Consider the following 27291-nt stretch of genomic DNA (forward strand, 5'->3'; position numbering starts at 1 on the left):
ATCTTGTGTTGCTTAGCAGGGAACTGGACCATAAGTAGAGTAACTGGGACGGGTGGTCATATGGGATGCTGGTATTGCATGTAGTGGTTTAATCCACTGTGCCAGCCCCGGCCTTCCAGGGCTGGCTTCCTTCCCCATGTCTGCACTCTGCCTGTTTAGGTGGTGTAGGGGGTGGGTGGGTGTGTGCTCACTACAGGAAAACCCAAGGGATGTGATCTTTTGTGACTCTTCATTTCTTTACTCTCCTCCTCTTTTCCTCTGAAGCACAAAGTTCAGTTAAAGCCAAGACACTGGCGCCAGCCTCACCCCCAGCCACTCCAAAAGGAGTGGAAATTAATCATCCGTTCTCTCCAAGTAAACAGCCCCGACATGGTGAAGTGTGAGTGTGAAGAGCAGTCCGCAGGACGCGTGGCAGTGACTCAGCCGCTCGTCTGTTTCCTGTGGCTGTGTGCAGCCCCAGGGAGCCCCAGGAGGTGACAGGGCCTCCTGTGCTGTCACAGGAGCTGATACTTGTTGGACCCTCACTGCCAGAGACTGCTGATGCCGTTGAATAGGGTCAGTAAAGCCAGATCCCTTCAACGTTGTGGGAGAAAAGACGGGGTTAAGGAAATTGTCCCCAGTCACCGGTGGACAGGTGCGGATCCTGGGCCCCAAGGCCTTGCTCCTTACGGGCGCTAGGCCTGCATGCCACCTGTGACGATCTGCATCACTGAGCTGTTACAGTTACATGTCACTTATTCATCAGAGTCCCAGCTGCCTGGGCCAATCACTGCTTCCGGTATTGCCTCTCCCTCTTCGTCTGTCCCACAAACTCACGGTAGCCCAGGGCTTCTCACACTGACCCTGCTGCTCCACTGAGGGGCTGGTCCTCCCTGGCGTCTGCCCACTGGATGCCAGTCACAGCCCCCTCTTTCCCAGCAAGGTGAGGCAGCCCCCAGCTGAGAAGGCCTGCCTTGGCTTCAGGTGCTGGGAGCAGAAGCCCAGGGGTAGGTTGAGGCCCAGAGACATCCGTTATCTTCTCTAGGGTAGCACCAAAAAATCATGCCAGGGGCTGCAGAGCCACTTCCTGTCTGCCTGGGCTCTTGGGGGCGGGGAGGAGGAGGCTGCCTGGTGCTGAGGGAGCTCGCTGCTTGGGCAGGGGACTGGGGGTGGGAGTGGCAGTGAAAACCAGGGAAGAGGTCCAGACCCAGAGAACAATGTGGCAGTTCATTGCCCAGCCAGCCCGAGTGCCCACAAGGTTTCCCTCCCCTTCTACAAGTCCCACCCCTAGAGGGGAGTCCAGGTCATGGTGCCTGGGAGAGTGGCGGGCCTTGCCAAGACTGGACAGTTCCAGGGGAGGGGCCGCTGCCTAGCCTGGATCCTCCCATCATAGATCTGACACAGTCTCACTGGCATCGTGTTGTCCATCGTGATGAGCGGGTAGCCCTGTCTGTGACCCCCACTTTCCAGAGCTTCTGGTAGCCCAAGCCTGTCTGCCTGCCTGCCTCCCTCCTGCTGGCTTGGTCCTAGACTACCCTGCTGCCACCATTCCATGTGTCCCCAGGAACGTTCATTTCTTCCAGGGGCCTTGCCCTATGGATCCAGCACTTTCTTCTCACTGATGATTGCTGCGCCAGGCTCTGTGGATTCTGTCTGAGCAGTAACTGGGGTTGCTCCGGGAACTGGGAAGGCCTTGTAGGAAGAGTGGAAACTAGGAGGCCTGGGCCCAGCGCCTCCTCTTTCTGCCACCAGAGGGCAGCCGTGGACTCCACTTGGAATCCAGGCCAAGGCAGTCCCCAGGCTGCAGGGCAGCCGGGAGGAGGCACTTTGCTGACAGGTTCTGACAGTGGGGCAGAGGCAAGAAGAGGTGGATCCTGGCTGTAGGGGAGGCTCCTGCAAGGAGCTTGATTTGCTGGCATGGAGTAACTCCAGAGCAAAGCAGCAGGAGCTGGGGAGGGATACAGAGTGGGAAGCTGCTTGTCCCTGCCCATGGCTCTGACCTCAAGAGAACTCTCATTAATCAAGACCAACCTTGGGAGCCCACTGTGTCCCTTCTCCTGGAGCAGCCAAGGGGCCATTTCTCTGTTTTTTTTTTTTTTGTAGTTGTTTGCTTTTGTCCCCTTCCTTAGCCCTGGCAGAGCTCACACTGTGCTTGGGGGTGGGGGTGAGCTTGGGCCATGTACATTGAACCAGGTAAGGTTGGCGGTGTGTTTCCTGCTTGTTCTTTAAAAAAAATAAACAAACAGACAACTTTTTCATTGCCAAAGCAACATGTGTTCACTGCACCCAAACCAAACAATGGAGAAAAGTGTGTATTTTCTAAGGGAGTTCCCCCCCGGGTCTGGCAGCTCATACAGGCTTGTTCTGGCTCTGTTTCTCTCTCTCTCTCTCTCTCTCTCTCTCTCTCTCACACACACACACACACACACACACACTGGTGCCAGGCGGGTACAAAGCAGAGAAAACCCTGCCTTGCTGGTGGGTATGACTCCCCGTTGGGAGGATGTTTACTGAGCTGTAGTTTTGTCCTGTGCTCCGGAGCCACGTCGTGTCTGCAGGGCTGGGAAGGGCAGGAGACATCACCTATGCCACAAGCCTCCTGTGTTCCGTGTCCTGCTTGTGGGCCTGCAGAGGCCTCCGAGGCCCAGTGCAGCCTCGCCTGATGCACAGGCTACTTATTGGCAGCCCTTTCTCTGTCTTTGCTACCTTCCCAGAACGGGAGGAGCCCATTGCCTGGCGTGTGACAGCCGAGCAGGCGAGGGCAGCGGCCCTGTCTTATTCCAGGGCTGGACCGGAAGAGGAGAGTTTTGGATTCAGACAGCTTGATGACCTTTTTTTTTTTTTTTAAAGATTTATTTATTCTTATTGGAAAGGCTGACTTACAGAGAGAAGGGGAGACAGAGGGAAAGATCTTCCATCTGTTGGTTCACTCCCCAAGTGTTGCAATGGCCGGAGCTGAGCCAATCTGAAGCTAGGAACCAGGAGCTTCCTCCTCTGGGTTTCCCAAAGCTTTGGGTCATCTGCCGCAGCATTCCCAGGCCATAAACAAGGAGCTGGATGGGAAGTAGAGCACCCAGGACATGAACTAGTGCCCATATGGGATGCTAGTACTGCAAAGTGGAAGGTTAGCTTATTGAGCCACCTCACTGGCCCCTTGATGACCATTTGAGCTTCACTGGACCTTGTGCTCCGAGTCAGCCTTGCAGCGTTGAATCTGCCCACTGGCTCTCTCCTTCTGCGTTCCTCTCCTGTACAGTTAGCAGTGCAAAGCCCTGCTGTGGAGCTGCTGCGCTGGGTCATGTTTGAGTTCGATTCAGTGGCCAGTTCCACTGTGGTTTCTCATTTTCTCTTTCAAATCAGAATGACCCCTCTTGAAAAATGTCCACCGAACACTTACTCTGTGCAAAACACTTTGCTGAATGCCAGAGTGAGCCAGTAGCAGGGCTGATCTAGCTGAATAAACTCCTTGCATGTTGGGCCCCAGCTTAGATACCCACTCTTCCAGTCTTCGCTTCTGGTACTGGGAACTTTCTGGGCAGTGGGTGCTTTGAAAGGCTTAGTGGATTGAGGCCCAAGAGTCCTGGGAGTTTAAGGGACAGGAGAAGGAAGTATAGCTGTGCCGGGACTAAAGGCAGGCTTTGTGTGTCTGAAGGGGGGAAAGGGAGTCAAACCTGAGCCACGTGATTGTAAGAGCCAGCTTCTGCCCTTGGGTAGGTGGTGGGCGGGGACAGCGGGCATCTGCCAGGCTGCAGTTCCCCCATTGGAAAAATGCAGTGTATCCCTTCCCTTGGGGAGTCCCGAGAGCCTTCTGAGTAGCCCATGTTGTGCTGTGCTTCAGAGGCTACTGGGCCTGCCTGCCTCCCCCAGCTCAGCGGCAGCTGCAAAGACTAGGCCAGGCTCTGAAGCTCGGACGCCACTGCGTGCTGCTGCTAAGAGTGCCCAAGGGCTTGCCTCCCTGCGCATGGCCTACCCAGAGGTCACCCCAAGACCAACCATTGCCCTTCACCCACCACTGCACCCCGTCTCCACCCTTCCCTCCCTGTGTTCATAGACTTGACTTTGGTTAGAAGAATCTGCTTCCCAGCTTGTCCCCGTGCCAGCCTGTTTCTGGGCCAGGGTTTGTTGGAGGCCCTGCCTTGGAGAGTGTTGAAAGTGGACAGCTTTGCTCAGAAAGGTCAGCGGGAGAGGCAAAAACAAAGAGAGCTTTCAAACTGGCCTCTCCCTAGGGCAGGCAGAAACGGCTCACGAGAGCCCGGGCCCTACCTGGCACAGGCAGGCGGCTGGAGCACTGGGCTGAGATTATTCAGACCTTGGCCATCTGGGGAGCCCTGGAGTGAGGCCCATCTGCTTTCTCACTTCTCAGCGGGGTAAGCCAAGGCACAGGGGCTTTCCCAGCATTGCTGCACAGGACCAGGTGAGCTGGGATCCCAGGGCGTCCCCTGGCCACTCCCTGTGGTTTTGTCTATAAGGACATGCAGTCTGAGTGGGGATTGGTTCACACGTGCCTGCGGATACTTAACTGTTTGGCTAGAGACTCCCTTAGAGGTTAGAAAGAAGTCAAAAATTGACCTTGTTTGGGACTCAGGATCTTGTTAAAACAGGGTGCGGCTTCCCTGAGTCCCCAGGTGATGCCCATCTGCTGGTCCGCGGGTGTCAATGTTGAGATAGAACTGCACAGCTAAGCACGAAGGATGGTCCTCGGGTAGGGCTGCGGGGGAAGGCACCGTGATCATACTTGGCTCCAGCTCCTGGTAGCAGCTCCAGGGTGGAGCCTGGCATGTCAAGTGCAGAGTGGAAAAATACCCCCACTGACCCAGGAATTGCTGGTCTCTGAGCCACAGGGCCCACCCAGCCTGGGGTCCAGCTCACCTTAGCTGAGTTTGGTGCCTGTTTCCTGGTCGCTCCTCATGCAGCCTGGGTCTTGAAGCTAGCCTGGCAGTTGCTTTTCTGGTGCCACCTCTGTGATGGTCCCTGTTCTACACTTACTGCCCCGGCAGCCTCTGCTTTCCCGTGTGTGGCGTGGCCTATGGAACCTTGTGAGCAAACAAGCGGAGTGGTCACCAGGTATTTTCCGAGCACCTGCCCTGAGCAGGCCACAATGCACAAGGATGGAAAACGACCTGGAGCTGGGGAGCTTGCTTCAGAGGCAGAGGAGTTAACAGCATGGAAGGGACAGGCGAGCAGGGCAGGGCAGGAGGAAGGCCTGGGCTGGGATGCTGGAGCTGGATTAGGATGAGGGAGGGAGGTGCTGTTAAAGGCAGTGGGAGAAGCAGCCTGTGCCAGCACTTGATGGCAGGAAGCGCAGAGGCTGCAGCAGTGGGAGTGGACAGGGGAGAGCGGGGCAGGCCCCCAGTCCCAGGGCACCATGCTGAGGACCCAGGCTGAGCTCTTAGGCCCTGATGGCCACCAGAGGGGCTGGGAGGACCCAGATGGCTTCTATGTATCAGTGGACCCCTTGGTCAAGAGACCTGGGGGAGGCTCCTCAGGCTGCAGGCCACAGCCCGTTAGTGGCTGTCAGGTCGACGTGGTGAGCTGCAGCCAGCATTTTACCAAGTCGGGGTAGAGGGAGGGGTGGAGGAGGGGCTGTCCAAGCAGGAGCAGGAGCAAGTGCTGTGTCCGGGAATTGCCCTGGTTTTTAAAAAGTTATTTATTTTTATTGCAAAGGCAGACTTAGAGAAAGATCTGTCTGCTAGTTCCTCCCCAAGTGGTCACAACAGCAATGGCTAAACCAATCCGAAGCCAGGAGCCAGGAGTTTCCTCAGGTCTCCCATGAGGTGCAGGGTCACAAGGACTTGGGCTGTCGTTTACTGCGTTCCCAGGCCACAAGCAGGGAACTGGGTGGGAAGTGGAGCAGCTGGGACACAAACCTGTGCCCATATGGGATCCTGGCACATGCAAGGCGAGGAGTTAGCCACTGAGCCATCGCTCTGATCCCTTGCCCCAGTTTTATATAGGAAAAGTGTGTGATGGGCTGCAGCGTGAGGTGGATTTTTTGACGATAGCCAACACTGCAGTAAAACCCCTGTCAAGGTACAGAGTGCTGCCTGGAGGAGGTGAGCCTGGCCAGGTGGTCATCTGAGCCCACACAGTGATGCACACCTGTCCGAGGCCTCGATCGTAATGACCGGGAGGAAAGCGTGGACCAGATGCAGCCAGCGAGCAGAGAGTGAGCAGGGAAGCCTTGAGGCACCCGGGCCGAGCTGATACTTTATTTGCGTACCCAGCCTTGGTATATACTGGACACCTAGGGCTCTCTGGTGATGACCCAGACTTGAGGGTGTCCTGGTGCCACCGCTCTGGCAATTGAAGGGCTCAGCTGTGTTCTAGCTGGCAGGCTCCTCCCAGAGTCTGTGGCTTGGCTGCTAAGTCACTCGCTCCCTGCAGGAACATCGTAAAGGGCATGAGAGAGCTCCGTGAGGTGCTGCGCACTGTGGAGACCAAAGCCACGCAGAATTTCAAAGTGGTAAGGTGGGAGAGGGAGGAGGGAGAAGTCCCAGCAGGTGTGCGTCCCGACATCCCCTCGCCCATGGCAGACATTACCAGTCGAGCTCAGTATCCTTCTCACCACAGCCCTGCAGACAGCAATTCGCATAAAAAATCTACTGCCAGCCCTTCCCTGAGCTGAACAGTGTCCCAGCAAAGTGGATGTTAACTCTGAGGGATGTGTGAGGATGCTAAGAACAACACTGGCTTTGCTATGTCTGGCTTTGTTTAACCCAAAGTCAGAGCCAGTCAGAGCTCAGAGAGGCATGTGGTAGACAAGAGCTGTGAGGCCCTTGGTTTTCTGTCCTTTCCCTGCCCTGCCAGGGCCCATGGAATCCTAAGAGCTCCAGCTCTGTCTGGGAGATGAGATGGGGAAAGGGGGAAGTCGGTGCCACCTAAGGGCAGCAGAAGGTGTGGGTGGGGAGAGAGCTCCATGCAGGAGGGGACTGAGAAAAATGAGCAGACCCCTTGGGGTTGGAGTCGTGGAGGTCTCTGTGTGGGGATGTACCCTCCCCCCAACCCCTGCCCAAGAAGGGCAGATGTAGCTGGAGGTGAGCAGAGAGTGTTCTAGAACATTCTAGGGAAAGGCTGAGATGCATGCCTGGATGTGATTCCCTCCCTGTCTGCCAGGTGGCGGCCAAGCACCTGGCGGGGGTCCTGCTGCACTCCCTGAGTGAGGAGTGCTACTGGAGCCCCCTGTCACACCCTCTGCCCGAGTTCATGAGCAAGGAGGAGAATGCCTTCATCATGCAGGCCCTGCGGAGACCACACCTCTATGAAGGAGACAAGTGAGTTTGGCCTGCCTCCCTAGGCCGTGCCGGGGTGGGGTACCGCTGGCAGCTGCTGTCTGCCACTGCCTGCACCCAGCCCGCTACCTGGCAGCCTCCTTAGGATCCCCAGGAGCCATGGAGATGAGAGAAGGTATCGGGGGTGGGGGGTAGGAGGAAGGGTCGTGTCAGAGACCCCACTGCCCAACGTATGTGGGTGTTCCATGCCTCTGAGCATCTGCCTGATGCACCATCATGGAAGGCAGAGTCTGCAGCAGCTGGCCGAGTTTGTCCTGGTCCCTCATCCCAGCTCCTTTAACACAGTGATGGGCACTGGGAGGGGTGTGTGTGTGTTTGTGTGTCTGGAGCATCTGCGGGATTACAGCCCAACCACTACTCTGGGGCATATAAAAGAGCCACAGGTGGCATCCGGTGCCCATGAATTATTCAGGAGAGAGTCACCTTACCAGGGGCAGAGGGCCCACGTGATGGGCTGGTGGCGCTGCTGGGGTGGGAGCCAGGGCTGTCATTTGTGTCTTTCAGTCTCTACTGCCCGAAGGATAACATCGAGGAAGCGCTCCTGCTCCTCCTGATCAGCGAGTCCATGGTAAGCCCAGGGTGCTCCTTGGGCCTCTGACCCTGTGGGCTAGGTCTGCTGCATGCCCCCGAAGTGGGAGCCTCCTGGTCCCGCCCCTGCAGACAGACAGCAAGCCTCGTTCCCTAGGCTTGGGTTCAGCTGCATTGGGAGGCCTGGGTTCTACCCCAAAATGGGTGTGTGAGGATGTCCCCCCTCCTTCCTCCAGCAGTAGGGGACTGTGATAGGTGCAAGGGTGACAAGGAGAGAGTGGTAGGAGCACGTGGCGGGGAGGTGGGAGGTCTGCATGTAGGTTCCAGTGCCCAAGGCCAATTGCTTCATGTCTCTGATGACGTTGTCACAGAGGTAAGTGTGCCCGTTGAAGGGGCTCCTGTGTGCATGCAACAGCCGTCGGCCGAGGAAGTACCTGCTTTGTGCTAGGTTCTGTTCTAGATGCCAGAGATGCTGCAGCAAACAGAGAAAAGTGCCACCTTCCTGGGCCTCTCATTCCAGTGAGGGAGGTGGCAGCAAACAAATGAACGTTTCCCGTTCCAGGGGTCTCTGGTGGGGGTTGGGAACAGAGCACTGCCGTTCACACATTTTTTTAAAGACTTATTTTATTGACCTAAAAGACGGTTATATAAATTAAGGGAGAGAGACAGAGAATCTTCTGTCCACTAGTTGATTTCCCCAAATGACTACAACAACTACAACTACAGCACCGGGCCAACCCAGAGCCAGGAGCCAGGAGCTCCATCCAGGCCTTCCACGGGAGTGGCAGCTCCCAAGCACTTGGGCCATCTTCTGTTGCTTTCCCTGGATCAGAAGTGGAGCAGCAAGGACACCAGCTGGCACCCATGTGGGATGTCAGTGTTGCGGGCAGCAGTGTAACCCACTATACCACAGCACCATCCCCTAGACTTTTTTAAGAGTTATGTAGTTTTTTTAAAATGTGTTTTATTTATTTGAAACATTAAACTAGAGAGAGAGAGGTGGGGAAAAAAAGAAAAAGGTCCTCCATCCCCAGCCTGTGGCCCCTGTTGTTGGGTTTGCAACTCAGAGGAATAACCATCTGGGTATGAGGCTGGTACTTCAGTTATGGCTTTGTTATAAGGTGATGCTATGATCAGAATGCATGAAAAAGTCCTTGTCTTTGAAGAGACCAATAGAAACTTTGCAGATACTTTCATGGGACTAAAAAGGGAGGGGGGGGAGAAGATTTTATTGTGGACCTAGGGTAAGTTTTTGGTGTCAAATCGTGTTTTAAAGTCTATCATCCGGTGATCTACCTGCCCGTTCTTCTAGCGCTCCAACTCCCCACCCCCTTTGCATCTATCCAGTGGTGCACCTATTCATCCACCCTTCCAGTCTTCCATCCATCCAGTTATCCTACGGCATGCCGCCCCATGCCCAGCACTGCAGAAATAATGAAGACTTCCATCACAGTCACTGTCCCAGAGATGCCCTTACCTAGTGCAGTGTGTGTGTGTGTGTGTGTGTGTGTGTGTGTGTGTCTGTCTGTCTGTGTCTGTCTGTGTCAAGGCACGTGGAAGACACCCTGATCTCTAAATCACAAAGAGGTAGCTCAGCCTACTGAGGTGTAAAGGCCATTTTTAATTTTTGAAAGAGCCGTATATGCAACTGACCTGGCGTCCTCAAACACTTGGGGAACAAGGTGGGACAGTGAACTTTGTCATTAACAGTCCAGGACATAATAATACTTGCTAAAGCAGTGGGAACCTTGGAGCTGTTCCAGGCAGCTGAGGCAGAAGCTGCAGGTAGTAGAGGCACTTGGGAAGCAGATGTATGGAAGCCTCTGTGGAGTGAGATTGGGGCAGGGGAACAAGTCCCTGAGGCCTGGGACCCTGCACATCAACAAACTGACTTTGCACCTTGCTCGAGGCTGTACATCGGGCAACATAAATCTTGCTTTTTGTTTGTTAAAGATTTGTTTATTTGAAAGACAGTTGCAGGGAGAGGAGGACACAGAGAGAGATTGATTGATCTTCCATCTGCTGACTCATTCATTTCCCTGAGTGGCTAGAACAGTCAACACTGGGCCAGGCCGAAGCTAGAAGCCAGGAGTTTCATCTGGATCTTCCACTGGGGTGCAGGGGCCCAAGCAGCTGAACCTTTTTCTGCTCTTCCCCAAGCACATTAGCAGGGAGCTAATTTGGAAGTGAAACAACTAGGACTTGAACCAGCACCCATAATGGACACTGGCACTGCAGGTGGTGGCTTAACTCGCTATGCCACAGCACCAGCCCTTGAGTCTGGTTTTTGCCGTTCACAGTTTGTGTGGCCCAGGCAAATTTCCTACCCGCTGAGCCTCAGTTTTCTCTGAAATTTATTTCTGTCAAAAAAGTATTCAATGTAAGGCTTCTCCTGCAGGCATTCAGGTGGATTAAGTACAAAAGTGGGCGCTAAGTGCCGGGTACACTTGATTGTTCTGCATACACGCATGTTCATTTTGTCCTGAAAAAAATACTTGAATTCTAACTTAGCCGTTTTTTAAAACAATGAAGTTTAGATCTGGTTAGGGTGAGGATACCGTGCAATTGAAGACAGAAAAAAAAAAAAAAAAGTACTTCCTGGGCTGCATTCCATTTGGAGCTCAGCAGATGGGCACAGATTGTCCCAGCTCTTGGCACCTGCTCCGCGGAAGGCTGTGATGGAAAGGGTCTGAGAATGCTGCCAGCACAGAGCCCTGGGCCTCGGCAGAGGCGGGAGAGCTGTGCCACCTGGCAGGGGCCTGGTGTGGCAGGTGCAGGCGCAGGCTGGCGTGGGCCTGGCCCGGCCCTTAGGTAAAGGAGATGCATCACAGAGCGTGTGATTTCTTGGCTCTGTGGCCTGGCAGCTCGGGCACCAGTGGTGATTATGGCTGCCGGTGGGGGAGGCCAACGGGTGCGGAACGTGTTGGCATCCTCCACAGAGGGGGTAGACGCTGGGTACAGATCTGCCAGGAGGGGAGTTGTGTAGGTGGTTGTGGGTTGAGGGGGAGCATCAACAGCAGGTCCCAAGTCTCTTCCTGCCCAGTGGCAGGGTGGTGGGGAGGGGGCGGGTTGTCTGCAAGTGGGGTTGAGCAGGGCATGCTGGGGCAGGGTGTGTTTTCTGCAGAGAGGTCACTCCCCCTCTTTCTCCCTCCCCATTCCGCCCCTGTGGCAGTCAGCATGTCAGAAACGCTTAATCGGGTCCCTTCTCTGCATGCTGTGGGTGGCCTCTCTGGGCCTTTTTTAGTCTTAAAGCAACTGAAAGTCCTGAGAGCTCTATGTGCGTCCTATGGGTGCTCAGGGTCACAGAGGAGAATTGGGGTTGGGAAAAAGCCAAGGCCAGTACCGTGGGAGGCCCTGCAGCTGGCTGAGCAGCTAGGAGGCAGGTGGCAGCCATAGCGCCAGTGGCCACCACGGTCCTGGCCCGGCCCCCAGAGCATCAGCCCTGAATTCCTGGGTCCTTGCACAATATCTTTCCACGTCCCAATGGCCCCATCTTCTAGGAGGGCAGTCCTCATGGTTCATCCCTGCCTCTCCTTGGGTTCTTGTGGAGCCAGATGAGACAATGAATATTCAAATCCCACTCCTAAAGGAGTTGCTCTCAGTGCCTCATGGGGCTGCCTGGCTGCGAGCTGTCCCACCTGGGGAAGTGGACATCCCCTTGGGGGGCCTCCTCTCTGTGTACCCCCATGCCTTTGCCGAGGACCTGAAGCAGCCAAGCTGACAAGTGGGCTGCTGGATGAAGGAGTATGAGGGGAATTCCTTTCCCCTGCCATCCCAAGCTTAGGGCCAAGAAAGGCCACCCTGGGAAAGCAGCCAGAGGCATAGGGGGAGGAGCAGGGATGAGTGCCTGAATCCTATCTGGGCCTAAAAGTGTGGAGAAGTGAGAGTAGTGCATCTCCTGATGGAGTTGTGGCTGTGAGCACCAGCCGGTGAGAAGCTGCAAAGAATGTTCTGTGTTGTTCCTAGAGCAGGAGGAGGAGGGTGGAGAGAAGGGAGTCTGTGTGGCTCTAAGGGTTCCCAGAACCCTCATGTCTGTTACTGCACTTGACCTGGATGATTTCCTAATGAAGGGGGCTGGGACTGGTTCAGGACAGGCCCCAGCTTGGCCACTGGGGGGACAGGGAGGTAGGGACCCTAAGCCCAGGGAGAGAGAAGTAAATATCTAGGCCCTGGAGAAGGAACTGACACTTGGCCCCTGAGCTGCAGGTGAATTTCCTTTGTGGCTCCACCTCAAGCCCTCAAAGCTTCCTTCTTTCTGCCCTGCTCTCTCCTGCCCGCCCTGCTTTCTCCTGCCCTGCCCTGCTCTCTCCTGCCCATCCTGCTCTCTCCTGCCCTGCCCTGTTGCCATAGTTACACACACACACACCAGCACAGCCCTAAAACCACCCAAGCATCCACTGTAGCCCTGCCCCAAAGCCATGGTAACAATGTGGTCAGCTTCTACTCCTGGCCCTTGTCCCTCCCGACACAGACACTAGGTCATGCCAGTACTGAGGACCCTAGAGAAAACGCCCTTCCTGCTGCCTGCCCTGGACCCCAGTCACCAAGAGTCACATGTTGCTATGCTTCTGACCTGATTAAGGGCCGGTTCTAAAACACATGCGACACCACCACCCTACCCCCCGCCCACACACACAGACACAGACACACATCCAGAGATCCTGTTCTTTCAAAGCCATCAGGGGACACGGGAGCAGGAGGGGTGTCCACACCTGACACCCAAGCTTTGTCCCCCCAGTATCACCTCCCAACCCCCCTTCCTCCCCAAGGTGGTTTGAATCAAGTTCTATGGTGGGGCAGGAGACAGCTGTGCAACACCTGGCGAGCATGATTTGTGCTGCTTGAGGCCTGGCTTCTCCAGGGACAGAGTCCAGGATGGGGGCTGCAGGGAGGGCGCCTGTCTTGAGAGAGACCATAAGACGTCCAGGGTGGCAGAGGGAACCACGCCGTGACCAAAGACGGGCCCTGGTGAGGATGGGAAGCTACAGGAAGGACTTGGGCTTTTTTGGGAGGGCAGTGGTGGGTCCACACCCCTGAATGTGCCTGTTCTGTGCACGGAATCCCAGCTCTGGATGTGCCCAGCCAGACTTCTCTCTGCCACTGCAGAAGACCTGCCTTTGCAGATGCCTGCCTCTGCCCCCTCCTTCCAGCCCTCTGCCTCCCACCAGAGTTCCAGATTCCACCCAGCTGGGCACTGCAGCCTGCCCTGCTGCTGCCTCTCCTGCAGCCCCTCCCCACTGCTGCCTGGTGGAGGCCTCCACTCCAGACTCTCCACCCCTACCCCACCACCTCTTGCCCCATCCTGGCCAGCCAAAGTTGAACTGCTGGAAGTGGAGATGGGGGCAGGGCCAGAGTTGCGTTCCTGCTTGGCCAGGTGAACTAGCTCTCTCTTGGTGGTTGTCACAGGGTGACTTTCGCAGGGAGGGGCTGTCTAGGCACTTCCCTCTCCCCTACCCTCTGTTAACCCTTTGGGGCTCCTGACCAGCTCCTATCTGCTAGGCTGGTTTTTCCTGTCTGGGGATTTCCTGGTGGCCTTGTCACCTTCTCCTTCATCCACATCTGTGGCCCCATCTGCATCCACAGGGCAGTGGGTGGGTGGCACCCATTTACTGTGGCAGGAGAGATAGCCATCAGGACCCCTGGCTACAGGTCTGCCTTCCCACCTAACATGCCCCCCCAGGGTGGGTCCCCTCCATGGGTTCCTGCAGGCCTCTGTGGTACTGCGCTTGAGCACTACACCACCAGGCTTCTGCCTCCCCAGCCACTTGCCCTGTGAGGAAGAGGTCGAGACAGAGCAGTTCCTGCCCAGAGAGGGGCTTGAGGACCACCTGGGAGTGGGTGGAAGGAAGGAGGCAGGTGTGGGCCTGAAGAGGGACAGCTGGGTTTAAGTGCCCAGCTGCTCCATTTTTGCGGCAGAGTTTTTGGTGGTGAGGTTCTGCGTAGGGAAGCAGGGATACATGGCCAGCAACAGTGGTGCTGGACCGAGAAGTGGAGGAGAGGAACCCACCTTTGCCTCAGCCCATCCCAGCCCCTGAGGGTGCTAGAGGTATTTGTGGGATTGGTGTGGTTTGTGCCCTGTCCTTTAGTGGCACAGACACCTTCACGGCTCTTGCTGCTGGGTAGCCACTCCTGCACTGTGTCTCCCTTGCGCCTGGCCTGAGTGCCACCCCAGGTGTGGAGGTGGGAAGGAGTGAGACCACATGCTACAGCCACAGAACCAGGGGATGTCGCACCCTTGATGCGAGGGGTCTCCTCGGAATCGTGCGGAATCACTTATTCATGAAGCACACATTTCCTGCCATCCACACCCTCCCTGGCTACCTGGCAGAATCCGTGGTGCTGGGTGCCAGTGAAGGATCCCTCAGGTGTGGGGCCAGAGGTGAGAGTTGTGGGGGTGGGAAGGGATGGGGATGACGGGGTCCTTATTCAGAGGGATTTGGCAGCTGGAGAAGAAGAGCAGGGACACTGAGGGTCAAACTCTATCTCATGCACAACCTGGAAGACTCCCATCTGACCTGAAGCTCTTTGCTATAATCACGGGGAGTTGTGGACACCCAAAAGGGCCATTGCACAAGACCACTGCCTATGGGCAAGAGACCCAGAGGAGGGATAGGGTCCTGTGTCCCCAAACACCCATAAAGGCACCAGTTTGAGATCTGGCTGCTCCACTTTGAATCCAGCTCCCTGCCAATGCATCTGAGAAAACAGCAAAAGATGGTCTGAGGCCTTGAGCCACTATAACAATGGAAGATCTGGAAGAAGCCCCTAGCTCCTGGCTTTGGTCTGACTCAGCCCTAGCCATTGTCACCATTTGAGGAGTGAACAATCAGATGGAATATACCTCTCAAATCTGCCTTTCAAATAAACATTTAAAAAAAAAACTTTAAAAAACATCAGAGAAGGTAGGTTAAAGAGATGTGATACCATACGCAAGGCCTGGTCCTAAACTGGGTAGTGGGAGGACAAGGAGATGATGAGAAGGGCTATGGTTCCATGTCCTGTAGAGAGGGAAAAAAAAAAACCCAGCAATGACTGGTTAGCAAGGAGGTCTCCGTGGGGATCACGTCTTTGCTCATGTTCTGCCCTTACTCCGTCAGCCATGGTGCCTTCTACCCCTCTACAGGCAACCCGGGACGTGGTGCTGAGCCGGGCACCTGAGCAAGAGGAGGACCGCGCAGCGAGCGTGCGCAATGCTGCAGCCATCTACGACCTCCTGAGCATCACGCTGGGCAGGAGGGGCCAGTATGCCATGCTGTCAGAGGTAAGCTGCCTGGGAGTCAGGTGCAGCCAGCGCCTGTCCCCTACCCACTGCCACTCACCAGGCCTCTCTGGCACTTGCTATGACCCTGCTCTGTGAACTAAGAAGCCTTAGGGAACCTAGCTTACCAGGCTGCTGGGAGGCGTGAGTGAGCCCCCGCTATGTGAGATGCTGAGGACCAGTGCCAAACACAATATAAAATGCTCCCGGCTGTTTTTTGTCAGCTGTGAACACAGAAGCAGATTCACCAGTCTTTCTACATTCGTTCTTTACCATGGCCTGTGAAGTTATTCACATGTTCTAGAAGTAGCAGCTGATGGTCAGATGGTGTGACACATAAGTACAAGGTCGCACGTTGTACTCATGGCGGGGACTCCAGAACCTCTGGTTTCCTACAGAAACTGATTGTAGCCATCACCCACCCGACAGCCTTCCAAAGGTAGTGATTTGGGCAGTGATTGCCCGAGGAGGGCATGGGCAGGCAGGGTGCCTGGCCAGCCAGCAGAGATGACCGTCTTCCTCCTCCGCAGTGCCTGGAGCGAGCCATGAAGTTTGCGTTTGGAGAATTCCACCTTTGGTACCAAGTGGCCCTCTCCATGGTGGCTTGTGGGAAGGTAAGGCCTCGAAGCCCTCCCTCTCAGCGCTCTGTTCCAGGCCACACGCCCCCCTCCAGCCTGGGCCCTGGAGGCTTTGTTTTCTGCAGCCGGGGGTCTGGGGAGAGGTGACCTGCAGTTAGTCTGAATCTTCAGCAGAGCATGGGGGAAGGGCAAGAGGAAGGCCTACGGACACCTGGGGTGGAGATCCTGTGTGCCCAGAGGGCCTGGGGGTGCTTCTCCTTGAATGTGCTTAGAAGTACTGGTGCAGGTAAGAGACTTGCATGTGGGGGCAGGGCAGACTCCTGGAGGGAGGAGCACCCTTCCATTTGGGCTGTGACTCCCAGTGAATCAAGGACTTGCCTGTGAGGGGGAGGTACAGCAGGCCCTGCCCCGCCCCACCGAGGGACTGTGCAGGGGGAACTGTGTGGTGGATGTGTCCAGGACTGGGGAGGACAGGGCATGCTGCCCAGAACAGGGGGCACCTGAGCAGACATTTGCTCTAAGGCCTCTCCCTGCCCCCAACCCATGTGTCAGCACCCCCTAGTTTTGCCACAGACCCGAATTCACGCTTATATAAGCCTCTATTTTAAGCAGTGACACGAAAGGAAAACCTTTCCGGATCTGAGGGTTGGGGGGAGGGAAAGGGCGGAGCTGGGCCTGAGGACGCTGTGAGCGCAGGAAATGGGGTGGCACGCGCTGGCAGATCGTGCTGAGGGCTGTAAATACCCAGAACCCTTTCATGGCGCTGAGGGAATTCCTCGCCCCCTGGCCCATCTGTGCCACGTTCCATTTCTAGCCTGTCTCTGAGGAGGGCCGTCTCAGCCTGCCAGCACCTCCTCCATACACGGGGGCCGTGCCAGCCAGCACTGGGCCTCAGTGGCAGGGCACACCATTGCCTTGCCTTGCCAGAAGGGGTAGAACAGCAGATGCAGCAGTCCGACTGGCAGGACGAGGTGGGGAAAGACAGCCGGGCCTGTTGGGTGGCCAGAGCGTCTCCCTCTGCTTGGGCACTTGACCTCTCAGACCCCCAGCACTGCCACATCCATCCCACAGGGCCAACTCCCTGAGTACCTTGCATGATCTGTGCTGAGCAGGGTCTTGTCAAGGCCCAGGGAGAGAGGACTGGCAGGGTGAGGCTCCAGCCCACCCTGAGCTGAGGTGTGAGACCTTCTAGGAACCATGTGGGAGGGAGATGAGTGGAGGCCAGCAGCCACGAGTGGCCTTCCTGGCAGAGGGGACAGCAGGGGCTCCGGCGAAAACCCAGGGAAGGTGGGCCAGGATGGGAGGAAGACCTGGTACTTGCACAGAACCTGGGCAGGCAGCTCACTCAAGTGGCAGAGCTAGCTTCTTTGCGTCTCCCAGAATAGAGCAAGGGACCCTGGTAGTAGTGCACATAGATGGAGAGAGAGCCAAGGCCAGAGCGGTGGCTGCATCCTCCGGTGGGTGCTGGACCCCTGGCAGGAGCTGAGGAAGCCCCCTCCTCCAGAACGTGCTGTGTCTGCATCTTAGTGTCGATGTCTGCAGGAAGTCCTGTAAGGTGCCTTAGCTTTACACAGGAAGAGCCTTGAGAGTCTGCAAAGAAGAGGTCTTATACTTCCCTGCTGGGAAGCAGCTGAGCTCAGAGAGGTGCAGACAGCTCAGTGTGGTCCTGGCATCCAGGAGCTGGCTTCCGCAGTGGCCACAGGAAGGGCTTCCAGGCAGGGAGCAATTGGGGTGAACGACAGCTCCTTATGCATGAGACTGCATGAGACTGCATGGGACTGCATGGGACTGCATGGGACTGGAGACACACACGTGATTACACCCACCCATGTATTTGGTACAGCAGATCATTCTAGAAAGTATATTCTCCACCCACTTTGAGAGCTCCAGTCCCTGCATGAGACTGCCTAAGTGTCCCTGGCAGCCCTGCTAAGGGTGTTCAGGCCTTACCTTTGCAAAGAGGCTCAGGTGAAAATCAAGGTTGTGTACCTGTGACCATGCCCGGAAGGCCCTCCAGAAGGTGAGGCTGGGCAGATATAAATACACCTGGCACCAGGGCCTGCAGGAAAAGCGGATGAGTTCTGCGGCATGATGTAGGTCGTTTCTTCTCTCCATCTCCACGCGGCAACTGCAGTGGCTGTGTTGCTAGGTAACCAGCTTGACAGGAAAAAAAAGAGCTAGTGAGTGAGCCAGGGCTGCTCCCAGTGCAGAGTCCTCAGATGGCTCCTTAAATAGCAGCAGCTTCTGGTCTGCGCGGGGGTGGAGTATGGAGGGTCAGCTTAGAGAATCCCATATTTTAACCATTTTTGCGCAGGCTAAGATCAGCAGATGCCGAACCTGAGGTGGCTAGGTATGTGTGGAAGGAGGGACTGGGAGAGGCATCCCTGGAGAAGGTCCTGGCCCAAGATGCTAGTCTGCTGGCCACTCCCAGCCCCTCCCAGAGCCCCCACTGGGCAGTCACGGCCTCTATAGCTTGATCTCCTGGCCCCTTGCTTCCTGGCGGGGGATATAGAGGCGATGGTGACATCTCCCCTCTCTCCCCAGCCTATGTGTGCCCTTCTTAAGGGAAGGAACCATGGCCTCACTACTTCCCACAGTGACACTACAATCCCTCGCTTATGCCGGGCCCCTGGTCAGACCTGAGTGTGAACCAGAGTCCACTCCCTCTTCCCCGGAAGTCTGTCCCACCTGGGTTGAGCATAGCTCTTCCTCAGGTGACAGGGACAACAGGTGAGTCAGAGAGAGGCAGAAGCTCTGGGGTAGACACAGGAAGGGGACACTGGCTCTTCCTCTAGTGGCTTGCACCCAGCTATGAACAAGAAAGCCTTCCTGAGCTCCACCCCCCATTCCCAGGGGCACCCCAGGAGCTGCTGGGAGAGGGTGAGAACCTGACTTCCCAGTAGGGCCCAGTATCTGGGACTTGTCCTCGTGACACACACATGTAGCAACCAGCTTACCTGGGGTCATGCAGGTAGTGGGGTATGCACACAGCTATAGCTGAGTTTCCTGCAGCAGTGTTGAACTCAGAAGCTCCCAGCCCTGAGTGTGCATGTGTGAGAGTGTGTGTGTGTGAGAGAGCGAGCATGTGTGTGTGTATGCACATGTCCATATGAGTGTGTATGTGGCAGGGAAACAGGCCCCCTCGCTGAGCACTGGAGTCACACAGAGGCAGTAAAGGGTTGTGGCTAGGAGATTAGAGCCAGCCTGAATCCAGATCCCAGCTCAGCTAGGTATGGGCTCTGAGGTCGAGGTTGGGTCTCAGTGCGTGCCTCAGGGGAGCGTTGTACAGATGAGATGACTTGACATTCACACGGTACATAGGACAGGGCTCCGAATAGCAGACTCTTTTGTCTGCTGGCCTATAGCAGCTGTTCCGTTCAGCCACAGACAGGACGGGAGTCAGTGAGAAAAGGTGGGGCCCAATAAAACTTTATTTACAAAAATGAGACCAGAAGCCAGATATGGTCTGTGGGCTGTGCTTTGCTGGTCCCTGACCCAGAACAGTGACTGGCTTGGAATTACATACAAATGAGCTTAGCTGCTCTTGCTCAGTGTTGCTCCTAGCAATGTCCCTGCCTGGTCTGGACACTATCCTCTCCCGGCCCTCCCTTTATACGTTGGCTGTCCCCAGCAGCCCCGGCCTGAGTTTCCAGGCCTTGGGGATTCCCTCCACCTGGCCAATCTGAAAGTTGTCTCCATCTCTGCCAGCTTGGCCTCATCTCTTGTTCCCTGCAACCTTTATATGTCCCCCTGGCCCTGCTCCCCCACCAGTACCCAAGTTTTAAGATTTATTTATTTATTCATTGAAAAGACAAAGTGACAGCGAGATCTCTGTTACCCAAGTGCCTGCCAACAACCAAGGCTGGACTAGGCCAAAGCCAGGAACTAGGGACTCCATCAGGGTTTCCAGGTATGAGTGCAGAGACCCAAGCACGAAGACCATTATTCTCTGCTGCCTTCCCAGGAGCATTAGCAGGGAGCTGGATCAGGAGCACATCAGCGAGCACTCAAGCCAGTATTCTGGTGTGTGGGGTGTCAGTGTCACCACAGTGGCTTAACCTGATGTGCCATAACACTGGCCTTGAGTGCCCACTTGGGGAGCCCCTGTGGGTAGTTTAAATTTGAGTCCCTTTTCCATAGCTTCATTCTGAGGTCACATCACCAAAAGGCACAAGTCACATCCTCCCTTCCCAGACAAGGAAACCAAGGCCCTGAGCTCCTCCCACCTGACTCAGCCCTGGCCATGGGCAGGGGCCACCCCAGTCCATCCAGCCCTGGGGCCGAGGTGACAGCATTGCTTGTTCTTCCTTCTGCAGTCTGCCCACGCTGTCTCACTGCTGCGGGAGTGCATGAAGCTGCGGCCCTCGGACCCCACTGTGCCTCTGATGGCTGCTAAGGTCTGCATCGGGTCCCTGCATTGGGTGAGTGAGAAGCAGGACTGGCCAGGACCCAGGTTCCAGAGGGCTTCTATGGGAGCAGATGGGCATGAAGTCGCAGTGCCAGTCTTGATGAGGATGTGCACTGCGTGTGCTGAGATAGCCCTCCCTGACTTCCCATTGCCCTGAAACTCCCAGCTCACACGGTGACAGGGACTGGGCCCCGGGATGCACCCAGAAAATGCATGCAGCAGGTACAGCTTCTGCAGCTCCTCCTACCACTGTTCGCGACTTGGGTGTCCTACGGATGGATACCAGCCCTAGGAAGCCCTGGGGATGGGATAGCCACTTTTGTGTCGTTCCCTGCCCTGGGCACTGCCTCCATGCATCCTGAACACCTCGCCTTCCCTCCACTACAGAAGGCTGGGTGGGGAAAGCCACATCTCCCTGCACCCCATTCCCACATGGCAGATGCTGGGTGAGGCAGTAGAGAGGCCAGCCCGGCCTTGGGGGCAGTGTGGCCAGGCAGTGACAAGCTTCCTAGTTTCTCCCTGTTTGCTCTGGAGTAGAGCCCAGGTCTTCACTGTGCCTCCGTTTTCTCCTCTGTGAAATGGAATCATAACAGCCTGTTTCGCTCAGGTGTGTCATGAAGAACGCCAAGTCTGGAGGGGGCTGGCTGGGTGGGTCAGGAAGACTTCCTGGAGGAAGTGGCCTTGGCATAGGGTCAGAGGGTGGGAAAGGACCTGTGGCAAGTGCATACATCACAGCTTGCCTTCCTCAGCTCCATGAGTATGGGGGACCCTCTTGCTCCTCCACTCTTGTGAGAAGGCTGCTACATCTTTTTTTCTGTATCTAGGGGGCCCCTCATAAGCAAGCACACAGGTGTGAGGGGCATTGGGCACCTGCAGCAGAGGCAGGAAGGTGGGCTCCTGGTCTGCCAGCTCAGCCCCTGCTTCTTCCTGGGGCTCCTGAGAGGGGCCTGCAGCTCGTCACTGAGCTAAATCCCCCAATTCCCATCTTATCTGGAGGCGGGCATCTGTGCTCTGTAAGGCTGCCAGCTCAGAGGCACTGAGGGCCACCCAGCTACCGGCCACCCTTGCCAGGAAGCCCTAAATTTAGGTCTTCCCACCCTGGAAGAGCTGCTTCCTCGGCAGCATAATTACAGTAATCATGTGCGTGCAGATTACATGGTAATAAAATTAGGACCAAATCAGTTCAAATTGAAATCAGATGAGTTAGGAGCAAAGTCATCAATGACAACATAAATAGAAGAGCCCAGAAGGAGGCTTCAGCGGGTAGGCTGGCCAGCAAGATCTGGGAGCTGTGTGGTGGGGTGGCGGCCCCACCAGTGGGTGGGAGGCTGGCGCCCAGCAGCCTGTGCTGGCTTGGAGGCCCCAGCTGCTCTGTGGCCACAGCCCTGTGTATATTCCCGACACAGAACCCCTGTACTGTGATTGTCCGTGTTCGTGCAGGGCAGGGACTCTCTTTGAAGTCTCAACCCACACAGTTCGGCGCCTGCAGCCTGCTGGCTGGACCCTCACTAGGTAGTCCTACTAAGGTCTTCTCTGTGGTCTTCTGCCCATGTGGCATCTTGCACTCTGCTTCTTTCTCCCCAGCCTAGAAGCCTGCATAGGGCAGTTGTTTTTCAGCACATCAACCAACACACACCCCAGCTGGCCAGGGAGGGACGGGCTGAGACCTGAGGTTTCCATGTGCTCTGCAGGTAACCCTTGCTCCCTGTGTTGGTGTGGGCAGAGTGCAGGCTGCGGGGTAGCCAAGAGCATCCTGTTCCCCTGGCCAGCTCTGTTCCCAAGGTATACTGGTGGCAGAAATGGGGTGGGTGCTGTTTGTGCATGAGACAGGGTACAGGTCCTGGGATGCCTTAAATGCCCTCTCCGACTCTACCCTCTGCAGCTCTCCTGACTCACATCAGGCCCAGCAGGCCCAGCTGTTACTCAGCCAAGTCCCATGAGCTGGGGACAGAGATCTGGGGGCAAGCAGTTTGGCCAGGGTTGTAAGAGGGAAGACTGACACTGGGGCATTGGAAAAACAAGTTGTGCTGGTTGCAGCTGTGGTGGGTGGCCGCATGCCCAGGGGTAGCACTTGCTGTCCTCTCAAGTCATCCCTGTGCCCAGAGAATGTGTGGGAAGCCCCTGACCTGGGCCTAGGCCTGAGCAACATTGGCCCCTGGCAGGAGGCTGGGCAGAGCTGGTTGGCTGGGTGGGGAAGGGCCAGGGCTACAGCGGGAGAACCATGGCCCTGAGCTAAGCCCAACACTCCCATGGGTAGGGGAGGCCTTGTCAGGCTCTGAATTGGTGACAGGTTGACAGTAAAGAACCAGAGAGCCCTGCATGGCGATGTCCTGCGTGGGCATGACCAGCATCTTGCCGGGGTGCCCATTTTTGGAACAGGAGGAAAGGGAGATGTGAATACTTGTTAGCATCTCTCCAACACAGCGGCTCAATGTTCTCTTGAATTAAAAGGCAGAGGCCTCTGCATGACACCATCTTTCACCTTCTTCCGCTGAGTGGGAGTAAGTACGAAGAGTACCAATGGAGGCAGAGAGGCTGGGTTTCTAGTCTCTGCCTGCCCACTCCGGAGCTGTGTGGCTGTGGGATGAGTTGCTGGCCCTCTGTGCCTTCTCTGTTTTCACATTTGTAATCTGCAAGCCCCTGCACCCACTACTGTGGGTGGCCGTGATGGTCCCAGATAGGATGAGACATGTCATCCTGCACTCACACATTGCACGTGCCTGGGGACAGCAGCCCCTCAGCCAAGATTGCCTATGCCAGTCTTCCTACATCACATGCAAGGCGGACAAAACTGGGGGAGGTGGAGGAGGGGAAGAGGGAGTGCCAGCTCTCCTGCCGCCCCCCTACAGGCATTGGGAAAGGCGCCTACTGCTTCTCCTGGGGAGACAGCTGGGTGTTTCAGTAGAGCAGCTCACAGGATGCTGTGGGCCTACAGGGAGAAGCTGGAGTGCTCTTCAGACTCAGCTCTGCTCATTCAGAACTCTGTACTCCCGTGGCCAGAGAGAAAAAGGGCAATGACTCCAAGGGCAGCACTTGGGCCCATGACAAGGTGATCCTAGGCGACAGCCCCAAGCCAAGGAGGCAGCCCTGAGCATGGCACAGGCAAGCTGGGAGCCAACCTATGTGGGGACCACATCAGGAAAAGAGGACACAAGGAGGAACTTGGGAAGTCATAGGGAGATGCCCCTTACTAAGGAGGCCAAAATCCTGTGCCCCAGGGTCGGGGGAGAAAACAGAAATTGCCACGGGCAGCTGTGAGGCTTTGTGAGGCTGGGAAGGACAGGTGTCTCTATGCTTGCTGACTGGGTCCCCTTAGCTCCTGGTAGCCCAGGAGCTTCGGCCCTGAGACAGTGGGTTGTGGTGCTATGCATTCAAGCTGGCCCTTGGTCACTCCAGAACTGCAGGGGGAGGAAGGAGCAGAGAGCATCTCCAGCTGCGTGCTTCAGCCTCAGCAGGGGAGGTCTCGGAGTGACGTGAGAAGGAGAGAGGCTGGGTTTTGGACACCTCCCCTGGAGGTATTTTGATGAGTGGAGAGAGCTTAGCACTGCATACAGTTACCAGGAACCACAACACCACAGCAACCACCACAGGAACCACAGGAACCAGGAACAGCAAGGAACTTTTGAAGCCAGGAGGAGGAGGTGTGCAGAGCCCAGAAAGGGCCCAGGAGGTGCTCAGGAGGGAGGAAGATGCCAGGGGCAGGGACTGAGCAGTCAGCAGCTTTCGGATGAAATCCATAGTTTGAGATTTCCATGGTGGAGCGCCATTAGTAGGTTGGAAAACAACTCTTTCTGGGATAGATTCTTAAAGAATTGGGTATCCTAGTGTACTGCCTGTGGTAGGGCAGGTCTGGCCCTGACAGGTGTGTGTTTTGGACTGTGGACTAGGTCAGAGAACCTAAACAACCCAGCATGGCAGGCTGTGGATACACCAGCTTGTCCTGGGTAGTAGTCACCCTTCCATAACTGGATTCCAGAGGGGCTTTGGTGCCACAGCCACGTTTCTCAGCACTGTGTAGCCACAGGGGTCAGGGACTTCATCTGCTGATGTTAGTCACATTTGGATGGGGCTTTAAAAAAAAGACTCTAGAAAATTAAACTAATGGTATATGAGTATACATAGGTTTCCAAAAAAGTTTCGTTTTCCACAAACTTTCTGAAGTTTATGCATGTGTATATGTATGTGTGTATGTATGCTTTCACTTGTATTTGTATGTATCCGGTATCTGTGTATGTGGATATGTATGTCTGTATTCGTGTCCCTGTGTATATGCATATATGTGTATTTAACAGTGTATCTCTGGTATCTGTAAATGTGCGTGTATGCATGTTGTATATGTATATGTGTGTGCATTGATGTCTATTTGGGTGTCTGTGTGTATGTGCAGCCATTGCTACTCCTCAACATCTATTCAAGTGCTGCTTGAGCGTTTGCCTTGTCTTATTGTGAGCTATCCCAGCAGTCCTATGGGGGACTCACTGTTTTTTAAATTTTTTTAAGGATTTATTTTATTTTTATTGGAAAGATAGATATACAGAAAGGAGGAGAGACAGAGAAAAAGATCTTCTGTCTGCTGGTTCACTCCCCAAGTGGCTGCAACAGCTGGAGCTGAGCTGATCAGAAGCCAAGAACCTCCTCCGGGTCTCCCACGTAGGTGCAGGTTCCCAAGGTTTTGGGCCATTCTCGACGGCTTTTCAGGCCACAAGCAGGGAGCTGGACGGGAAGTGAAACAGCCGGGATTAGAACTGGCACCCATATGGGATCCCAGTGCGTGCAAGGCAACGACTTTAGCCACTAGACTACCACACTGGGCTCAGGACTCACTGTTTTGACCCCCATATTGTAGAAGAGGGAACAGGCACAGTGGCACAAAGCAGCCCCTGAGGTCACAAGGTCCTTAAGGGCCAGTCGAGGATCTGAGAGCACAGCATGGCTCTGGCCCTGTGGTCACAGTCGCTGGACTTTTCCTTGCCTCTGAATGCCAGGCTGTGAGTCCTTGGGCCACAACTGAGTCTGGAGTGGGGTGGGACTTCAGTCCTCTAGCAAAGGGGCAAAGTCAAACTCCCAGGGACCTTGGGGTCCCTGCTCTGGTCTTAGATGAAGGAAAGTAGTGCGCTCTGAAGTTTTTCAGTTCTATTATTATCATTTGCTGTTTTAGCATCCCTCTCCTTGGCTGGTGGGTCAGAGCAGTTGTGTGTTTGAAGGCTGTGTACCATTGTGTTGTGTGTTGTCACGCCCACTAGAATGAGTGACATGTCCTGTTCTTGGTCTCTGCAGTAGCTACACCTGAAGAAGGCTGGCTTTGTAGTGCAGTAAGAGAAACCCAAATGGCATTGGCCATGCAGGGGAAATGGTGTGTTGAAGTCTCCAGAGCCACATGTGCCCCTTTGTACAAAGTCCTCTGCCTCTTCAGTCAAAGTGCTCACCGCAGCTGCACCACAGCCCAGCACCCCACCCCATCCCAGGGTCTCAGTTCCAGACTCCAGAGAGAATAATTCCACTGGCCCCACACATCCCCAGCTGTGGGCACAGGATGTAGAGGTGCACAGAGTCACCCCTCTTCTGTCAGGGATAGCATGGAGAATGCGACACGCCCAGGCTTGGTGCCAGAACAGCAGTGTGGGGTTGGACCGGGATCCCCAGGTGACTGACACTGGGAGCCTGTGCTTGAAGAAGACACCATGTGATGGCTTTCTGATTGGTTGAGAGGAAGTAAGGCATGACTGAGGTCACCCCCACCAACCCTGGCTGTCCTCCAGCTCCCCAGTCTGCCCCTCTGCCTGTCCATGTGACATGGGATGTTGCATGCCGCGTGACTTATGCTTGTTGCTCTGTTTCCAACTGGAACGAGCTTCGTGTTCCCAGGACAGAAACAGCCCCAGGCCTTTTTCCCCTGAAAGTTGTCAGACAAGCAGGAGGGAGCACTTGGACAGAAGCCAGGGTGGCAACCTGCCTGCTGCACAGAGCTGGCACGTGTTCCCAAGGCCCAGCCCCCAGCCCTGACTCACCCACCGCCCACCCTCTGCTGAATAGGGTGGGTATAGGCCCAGGCTCCTGCAGGGGCCACATGGGGGAGAAAGTGGGCACTAGGACACTGGAGCACAGGAAGCTGGTCCCTATGACCTTGGCATCAGGCCTCTCTGAGGGGAGCAGGCCCAGAGAGTAGCTGGCAAGTTGTTTGGCTGTGACAAGTCACTTGAGCTCTATAGTCATGCTGCCCACCTACAAGGAATCTCTTGGTCTGTCCCAGGCTGGTGGATCAGTGTCACCTGCCATACATAGTGACCTCTCTCTCTCTCTCTCCATCTCGTCTTTGCAGCTGGAGGAGGCGGAACGCTTTGCCCTGATGGTGACTGACCGTGGGGAGGAAGCTGGCGAGTTCCTCCCCAAGGGCTACTTGGCACTGGGGCTCACCTATAGCCTGCAGGCCAGTGATGGTAAGTACTGGGCCCCAGAGGCCTCGGCCCATGGAGGACCATGTCTTCCTGACATTCCTTAAGACATCTTGTCCAGCAGAAGTGCCGTCTGCCGCTTTCCACACTGTCCACGCTCAGGGATGGAGTACACTTGCATGCAGACATACACCTGTGCCTCTTGGTCCCATTCCGCTGTTGGGCTCAGCCTGTCCCCACTCACCGACATGCCTTCCTCTCTCTCCTCTTCATGGGCCCAGTTCGCATGCTGCAAGGGCCAGCCATGCCCACTCGGGTCTCCTGCAAGGCACTGGGTACTGTCTCATGTGGGTTTCTTCACTCTGGTTCTCATGGGCCTGCATTTACCCTTTGCACCACTGTGACTTGCTGGTTTTGTTTTGTTTGTTTGTTTGTTTGTTTGAGATTCATTTGAAGGCAGAGTGACAGAAATAGATAGCAAGATCTTCCATCTAATAGTTCATTCTCCATGTGGTTACAATGGCCAGGGCCAGGGCCGGAGCCAGGCTGAAGCCCAGAGCCTGCAGTCAGGTGCCTACCACATGGGTGGTAGGGACCCAGGTACTTGGGCTGTCTTCTGCTACCTTCCTGATCATATTAACAGGGAGCTGGATGAGAAGCAGAGCAACCAGGATTCTAACCAGCACTCATGGGATGCTGGCATCACAGACAGTGGCTTAACCTGCTGGATCTTTTTGCATTCTACTGCACATGTGGCTTGGTGCTGGGGGCACACAGCAGGTGCTCAGTAAATGCTCGCACTGATGACTTCCATATCCTCCTGCCAAGCCTGCCAGCTCTGCCCTGTGTCTCCCCCATC

General features: G+C 55.6%; 1 protein-coding gene across 1 annotated transcript in view; it reads left to right on the top strand.

Moving 5' to 3' along the window:
• Positions 1 to 27291, top strand: part of TTC7A (tetratricopeptide repeat domain 7A) — a 95019-nt gene that overhangs the window by 34092 nt on the left and 33636 nt on the right. Inside the window, exons 6-12 of the mRNA XM_040993210.1 lie at positions 6364 to 6442; positions 7093 to 7250; positions 7773 to 7836; positions 14920 to 15057; positions 15585 to 15668; positions 19949 to 20053; positions 26360 to 26477. Coding sequence (XP_040849144.1) covers positions 6364 to 6442; positions 7093 to 7250; positions 7773 to 7836; positions 14920 to 15057; positions 15585 to 15668; positions 19949 to 20053; positions 26360 to 26477 — 746 coding nt within the window. The remainder of the gene's footprint in view (positions 1 to 6363; positions 6443 to 7092; positions 7251 to 7772; positions 7837 to 14919; positions 15058 to 15584; positions 15669 to 19948; positions 20054 to 26359; positions 26478 to 27291) is intronic.

The sequence above is a fragment of the Ochotona curzoniae genome, unplaced genomic scaffold (assembly GCF_017591425.1).
Source record: "Ochotona curzoniae isolate NIBS_2020 unplaced genomic scaffold, NIBS_Ocur_1.0 contig_883, whole genome shotgun sequence".
NCBI lineage: Eukaryota > Metazoa > Chordata > Mammalia > Lagomorpha > Ochotonidae > Ochotona > Ochotona curzoniae.